This window comes from Alnus glutinosa, chromosome 12, assembly GCF_958979055.1.
Source record: "Alnus glutinosa chromosome 12, dhAlnGlut1.1, whole genome shotgun sequence".
Classification (NCBI taxonomy): domain Eukaryota; kingdom Viridiplantae; phylum Streptophyta; class Magnoliopsida; order Fagales; family Betulaceae; genus Alnus; species Alnus glutinosa.
In genome coordinates this window covers 840,891-848,635 of record NC_084897.1, presented here as the reverse complement: position 1 = coordinate 848,635, position 7,745 = coordinate 840,891, and the positions used below count along the sequence as shown (strand labels likewise).

The following is a 7,745-nucleotide window of genomic DNA, read 5'->3' as shown; positions in this document are numbered from 1 at the left end:
AATTATTTCGTCTGTTCCAAACAGTACCTGCATATATGTGACCCTTATAAGTTATCTACAAGGTTGAAAAATTGATTCTTTTATTCTATCTTCAAACGTGGACTGATATTGTTTGTCAACAAAAGAGCAAGTTGTTGGAGCCAAATACTTGGGGAACAAGTCTTGAACCATATCCGAATATATATGACACCTAAGCATTCACACTAACCAACTCTTACAACTATGGACAAATATCTCATTAATTTTGCTATTTAAATATATTATAGAACTTGAGTAATGCTATGGAGAGAAATAGAGTTTTTCTCGTGTAATCTCAAATATTATGTGACTTTTAAAATTATCATTGAATTTGAGATAATCATTATAGTTGATTAATTTTGATGGTAATTTTAAAACTCACATGACATTTGATAGGACACAATAATGACTATAGTCTGAACAAAACTCGAATAACTATCCAACAAATGAATTTTATAAAAACTTTATTACATTTAACTAATAGCCCATAGTTACCAAAAAAAAAAAAAGAAGAAGAAAAGTACATAATTTCCTCAAACTACCCGTCTACTACCCCATTGTCAATGTCTCCCCAAACTACCAAAACATGTCAATGTCCCCCCTAATGACAAAAATACCCTTCATAAAATTATTACTTTTTTTAAAAAAAAAATATTAAAAAAAATCTAAAATAACAAAAAGTTATAAAAAAATAACATAAAACTAGTTTTTCTTCTACTTTTTTTTAAAAAAATAAAAAAAATAAATTTGTTACTATAATTTTCACTTATTTTTTCTTTTATATTTTTTTTTAATTTTAATTTTTTTTTAGTTTTAGTTTTTTTTTTTTCGAATTTATTTTTGTATTATTCAAAAAAAATTAAGGTCATTTTTGTCTTTTTTGTTGGCTTAGGGAGACATTGATATTTTTTAGTAGTTTGAGGGAGAACATTGATACAATTAGACGTTAACAATTGAGTGGTAGTTTGAATAAAATATTTTGTATTTTTTCTAAAAAAAAAAAAAAATAATAATAATAATAATAAAGCCGATAAATATAAATTTGGCTATAGTCCAACTTCCACGTGCATGCTTCAAAGTTCAAACTACGTCACCTCATGCGCAACCTAGCCTTTCCAAGACAAAAAGAGCCCACCCACTTCTCCTTTTTCAATTCTCCTTTAAAAAGTAAACCCTTCCTAGCTAGCTTCTTCGTCATTCAGTCTAATCTCACTCGATCTTACTCTCTCACATGCTCATGAATCCCACCGGAACCATCGTCTTCTCCACCGTGGGTAGGCCCCACTACGGCTTCGATCTCTTCTCTGTTGAGCTCGACCCCACCGCCACTCTCGGCTCTGACCACCGTCTCACTGATGGCATCTCCATCAACTTCAACGCCCAGTTCCTCGACGACGATGAAACCCTCGTCTTCGTCTCCGAGCGTACCGGGTCTTCCCGTATCTACCTAACCCGACCTGGACTCCCCAGCCCCAAACCGCTTCCTTCTATCCCCGCCAGCCTCTTCCACGACCGCCCCGTTGTCAAGAACAACCGGCTCTACTTCATCTCAGCCCACGAACAACCCGACCTTGCTTTCAAGAGCTGGTCCGCTCTCTACTCCACCCGGGTCGACGATTTGGATCTTACCCGGCTCACCCCGTACGGTGCCGTTGATTACAGTCCCGCTATTTCTCAGTCCGGGAATTTCATAGCCGTCGCGTCGTACGGGTCTCGTCCTTGGGACGGTGAGTTCCACGAGCTCCACACTGATATTGTTGTGTTTCAAGAATCCGACCCGAATAACCGGGTCACTGTGTGCGAACGAGGTGGTTGGCCCACCTGGTCAGGTGATTCGGTAATCTACTTTCACCGCCAAGCCGAAGACGGTTGGTGGAGCATTTTCCGGGTTGATTTCCCGGAAAATCTCGAGCTTCTTTACGGTCTTCCAAACAGTGCCATTCGGGTCACTCCGCCCGGGCTCCATTGCTTCACTCCTGCAGCCATGCACGACGGTAAACGAATCGCCATCGCCACTCGGCGGCGCGAAAAGAATTTCCGGCACATCGAGATCTTCGACACCGAGTCGAAGACGTTCCACCCGGTGACCGAGTCGGTGAACCCGAATTTCCACCACTACAACCCGTTTGTCTCTCCGGGTTCCCGGTTCCTCGGGTTCCATCGGTTCCGGGGCGAGTCGATCCAAGGCGAGTCGACGATTCAGCATCTTGACCCAGTAATGTCTCCAGTTGAACAACTCCGAATCCTTAGAGTAAATGGTTTTTTTCCTTCATTTTCTCCCAACGGTGAGTTTATTGCGTTCAATCACGACTTCGAAGGCAACTCCGGTCTGAAGGTCGTGAAATCGGACGGTTCTAAGCGGTGGACTCTACTGAAGGGCCGTCCAACGTTTTACAACTCGTGGAGTGCCACAGAGAAACACGTTCTGTACACCTCGGTGGGCCCGATATTTGAGTCAGTGAGTGCCACGGTCCAGATCGCGAGGATCAAGTTCGACCCGGCAGAACTGGACGGTGATCGCGAGGAGATCCAGTGCGACGTGAAGATTTTGACGAGAGAGGAGACGGGGAATAACGCCTTCCCCTCCTGCTCGCCAGACGGCAAGTCCGTCGTGTTCCGGTCTGGAAGGTCTGGGCACAAGAATTTGTACATAGTGGACGCCGTTAACGGCGAGTTCAATGGCGGTATACGGCGGTTAACGGAGGGCCCGTGGATCGATACCATGCCCAGCTGGTCACCTAACGGAGATCTCATTGCATACTCATCCACTAGGCACAATCCGGATAAAGTTGAGGCGTTCAGCATTTACGTAATCAAACCTGACGGCTCTGATCTGCGGAGGATCCACGTGGCGGGATCGGAGGGTTCGGGTGATGTGGATAGGGAGAGGATTAACCACGTGTGCTTTAGCGCGGACGGGGAGTGGCTGTTGTTCACGGGTAACTTGGGCGGTGTGACGGCTGAGCCGGTGTCGTGGCCCAATCAGTTTCAGCCATATGGGGATTTGTACGTGGTGAGGTTGGACGGGAGTGGGCTGAAGAGACTGACATGGAATGGGTTCGAGAATGGCACGCCAGCGTGGCACTCGGGGGATGAGCTGGACATGGGGCGCTTGTGCTTGGGAAGTGAGGTTGGAGATAAGCTGAGAGGGCGGTTTGATGAACCGTTGTGGATCTCTAGTGAAGGAGTTGAGTCTTAATTGTGCGATGCGTGTGCAATCAATCTACTTTCCCTTTCCTTATATTTGTGAATGAATAAGATCTATTCCGAGTAGGAATAAATCGTTATGAAATTACAGAGTTTATAATAAAAAAGCACAATAAATTTACGTGATTATTAAATTATTAAATCATTGTGAATTTAACATATTCAACACATTGCGATTTTAAAAGGTACGATTTAAAATAATTATTTTAAAATGTGTTATTTAAAAAACGATTTTTAAAAACGCAGTTTAGCGTTCGACCTTTAAAATTTCAAGTTAACTTTTTAAAATTCTACGTTTTCAAAAATACACTTCATCACTTGCGATTTGAAAAAGCAAACTGTTTTACTTTTTCAAATCGTAATTTTTAAAAAATATAATTCTTAAATGGTTCATTTTTTACGATTTAGCTTAAAATCGCAATCTCAAACGCATAATTAATAAACATTATATGTAATACTTAATTCTATTACAAACGATAGCATTTGAATCTTGAGCCATAAGGACCAGAAAATTAAGACATTTGTTGAATATTAGGCTTGAGCACCGCCCCTTATAGGTAAATTTTAGGTTTACATCACCCCATTTTTGCCTTCGGGATGGTTTTTCAGGATCCGTCTGCCAGTATACAAAGAGCCGGACTCTAATCGTATTTGTCCCGTTCTTTGTGATAAGTAATAAATAAATAAATAGATAAGTTTCTATTATTATAAAAGTTGATAGAATCTATTAACATGCCACGCCTGTTATGCCCCCGTTTTGGAATATAAGGGGAACACGAACTTGAGCCTAAAAAAAAACATGTACAAAAAAGACACCTCTAATAGATATAGATCTTAACCATCTATTTTATTTATATGTACATAAGAGTAGCTCTTTACAATGTTATAAATTCCAAAAGGAAAACATACTATACAATACAAAGATTACATCAGTCCTCCAACATTCTATTACTCTTAGCGAGGTTTATGCCATTATCAAAAAGTGACTTCGGCTTACTGTATCCTGAAAAGGTTGTAGGGGTAAGGGGTGAGTTTGACAACTCAGTAAGTGACACAACAAAACATATGGGAGTACAAAAATCACAGTTTGGTATTTTAGAATTTTCAGAGTCCACATATAGAAATATCAGCATCAATAAGAAATATGCATATGAAATCATCATTCATAATGTGTAAGTTTTGTCTACCACTAGCCCACTTCCACATTTTTACTATAAGCGGTGCACGTTGGACTCGTCCATAGGACTGATCCCGAAAGACCCATAGGCTTATCTTGTTGTCACAGGGGAGAGCTGCCGGGTTAGGAAGCTCCCTAGGTGAGGACCCCCCGGCCAATAGCACCACGCTTCTGGTGTGGTTGCCCCGCTACCCATCATCAGCATGATAAGATCTGGATCACAGCATTATGGTACTGAGGGACAAAACTTTGTGTGAGGAACATGCATTCAACATAGTTTCATCATCTTGTTCATATAGTGCACATATAACATATCTATATTGAGAATCATAATCTCATCATCATCTTTATTCATATACTGCGCATGTAACATATAATCATCAGCTTCATTCATATAGTGCACATGTAACATATAATCACAGCTTCATTCATCTATGTGATTCACATGTAACATATTCATTATTTCATACTTGAGATAATAGAATAATAATATTTAGGTGAAAGAGTCTTTTGAAAAATTTTCGACGTTTTTCTTTTGAAAGTGTTTTATTTAAAAATTTCGCTGGGGTTTCAAAGTTGTGTTCCCTTACCTGATCTGGCCATTAACATCGAGGTCCAACTTTTACCTAAATAAATTGAAAGAAGCAGCTTAGAAAAATATTTTGGAATTTCAAGCCTAAAATTTAAACTAAAATAAAATAACACATAACAAAAAGTCTCCAAATTGTACTACCCATCAATATTCATAAGTCCACATTACTTTTTAGTGACTAAATCATCAACGCTCTATAAATTTCAATATGAACTTATTCGGTCTAAACCACATAAAATCTTCCAAAAATAGCAACCCCTTTAATACCTAATCCTTAGTCCAAGAGTCCATGACCCAAACAACCTAATATTAAACCAACTAATGCCAATCAAGTCCAGAAAGTACTAATTATATTAACACTTAATTCGACAAAACATTCATAAAATCTCAACTGCAACAAATCTTAAATCACCAATTTGTAACTTATACCAAAATCATTTACTAATGTCATTTTCCAACTATGAAATCAATATCCCAAATTACACTAAACACTACTCAGTTATTACCTTAAGAACACCCATCATTCACAATTTTCTCTATAAAATCAATCTTACTATAATTTGATAAAATCAACAAAATTCTAGAAAAACAATCAAAGAATCATAATTACCCAATTATTACATCTATTCGGTATTCCTCATAAAATTCTCTACAAAAATAACTTCGGACATAATCCGCAACATAACAACTTAATTACTAAGAATAATTCTTCTGCTATTAAAAATCATAATTCACAGCAATATCTACCATTAAATCATCAAACTACGATCATTCACCACCGAGGCAATACCAAGAAAATGAACAACAAGGCACCCAACATCTCAACCTTATACAGGAAATATAAACCCACTCAGTCTATCTTACAAGAAATCATAAAATGAACCCATAATTTATACTTTGATTTAACCAAAAGAGATCAATAATTTGAAAGAAATCACGACAGAAGTTAATGTCCAAATCTTTAATATCCTAGAAAATTCATCTAACAACCAGGTTAACCCGAACGATATTCAACATGATTCCAAATTCCTATTCATAGAAATTATCAACATGAAACAACTCATGTTAGCTGAATCTGGTTATCTATAAATCCAGTACCAATTTGGCCAAGACTACAAATCAAAATATCAAAATTTATTCTTAAATTAATCAAAGAAAATAAATAATTTACAGGACTAATATCCAAACAGAAATTTATATAAAAAATCTTCCATACCCATTCAATCCATTCCCACAGAAAATCTCCAAAATACAACCCATAATTATTTTAACAGTACCTAAAACCCAATGTCTACTTTATTCGGTCATTAATAGAAAAGGGAAATCCACAAAATTACAACATCCATTCATCCTACCAATTAACAGCCGGTTAAGAACAAGGGATACCCATCTCCAAAATCCATCAAATCCAACTCAACCAAAACCACTCACACACGGCCAACACAACCACTAATTTTTACCCAAAAATTCATCAACAACAAGCCCATAAATCAAACTAATTAACAATCAGTTAAATCAACTAAAAATACATAGTTCACTTACCAAAAGAATTTCCACAGAAATCCACCGGAAAAAAATCACCCAAAAACTGCCGGAAATCGCCCCCTGCCTCGCCGGATCCTCTCTTACCGAAGACCCACTGGAGAGCGGCCTCCAAACGCCGGAAAAATATTCCACCGAAAAGCCCAGTCTTGACCCGCCAGAAAACCCCATTGTCTCGCCGGAAATCGCACCACCTGGGTCGACGGGTCACGGCCTCTCCTCCTGTTTCGTCTCTCTTCCGCTCGATCTCTCTCTCTCTCCCTCTCGTCTGCTCTCTCTCTCTCATCTCTAATCTCACTCTCTCGGTCTCTCTACTTCTCTCTCTCACCGTCTCTGACTCTCTCTCCCTGTTTCAGATATAAGAAGAAAGAACGAAAAAGAAGAAGGAAGAAGACGGAAAAGAGAAACGAGAAAGAAGAAATAATAAAAGAAAGACAAGTTGTACTTTATTTTTTTTCTTTTTTCAACTGCTTTGTTAATTAAGTTAACTTAACTTACTGGAAAAGTTTTGTATTATTATTATAAGATTTAATTTATAAAATATCTTAAGTTAATCTTTTAGATGTTATTATTCTCACATATTTTCATACAAAACTTAGTAATTAATTTTGTAAAATTAGAGTCTAATTCATTTTATTGCAAATATTATTAACCCAATAATATCATATCACTGACAACATTATTATAATATTGTGTCAATAATAATTAAAAGAGAAAAAAATCATATTTAGTTCCTAAATTTTTATTTGATTTGGATTTAGTCCTTAGGTTTTCAATTTAAAAAATAAGGTCCTTACGTTTTGCCTAAGTTTCAAATTGATCTCTTTATTAATTTAATGTCAAAGTTAACGATTTTTCATTTGTCACATATGTTTCATTTGACACTATAGAGTTCATGTTAGCATTTAATACAATGTCAATGTCTATATCAGAATCAAATTTAACGGTTTTCCATCTAATGTTACAAATCTAAAAAATTAAGATGATGAAGAAGATGGTTTTTGTTTCTAAAGTTGGGTCTTCTTCTTTTCTTTTTTTTTTTTCTTTTTTTTTTTTTATGGATGACTTGACGCTTAATGATGTGGCATTGGTATTAGGTGCTGATATAGACGTTGATTTGTCAATTGAGACACACATGAAATATGACAAACTATTAATCATAATGAAAAAGGTAACATAGGGACCTATCTAAAATTTGTGAAAAATCAA

The 7,745-nt window shown here is 37.2% G+C and overlaps 2 protein-coding genes across 2 annotated transcripts; one reads left to right on the top strand and one right to left on the bottom strand.

Moving 5' to 3' along the window:
• The first annotated feature begins 1,179 nt into the window (after positions 1-1,179).
• LOC133851825 (uncharacterized) lies at positions 1,180-3,310 on the top strand. Its single transcript, XM_062288418.1, has one exon. It carries the CDS (start codon positions 1,250-1,252, stop codon positions 3,215-3,217), a length of 1,968 nt encoding a protein of 655 aa, XP_062144402.1. The 5' UTR covers positions 1,180-1,249; the 3' UTR covers positions 3,218-3,310.
• Positions 3,311-4,047: 737 nt separating this feature from the next.
• LOC133851765 (uncharacterized) lies at positions 4,048-6,948 on the bottom strand. Its single transcript, XM_062288336.1, has 3 exons — positions 6,537-6,948; positions 4,993-5,028; positions 4,048-4,636 (listed from the first exon to the last, which is right to left on the bottom strand). The coding sequence occupies exons 1-3, from the start codon at positions 6,820-6,822 to the stop codon at positions 4,629-4,631; spliced, it is 330 nt and encodes a 109-aa protein (XP_062144320.1). The 5' UTR covers positions 6,823-6,948; the 3' UTR covers positions 4,048-4,628.
• Between the last annotated feature and the right edge of the window lie 797 nt (positions 6,949-7,745).

Coding starts and splice junctions, on each gene's coding strand:
- LOC133851765 (XM_062288336.1), bottom strand. CDS start 6,822: ATGAGAGAGAGAGAGCAGACGAGAGGGAGAGAGAGAGAGATCGAGCGG. Junction 5,029..6,536: donor TTTCTGTGGAAATTCTTTTG/GTAAGTGAACTA, acceptor CAATTTATTTAG/GTAAAAGTTGGACCTCGATG.
- LOC133851825 (XM_062288418.1), top strand. CDS start 1,250: ATGCTCATGAATCCCACCGGAACCATCGTCTTCTCCACCGTGGGTAGG.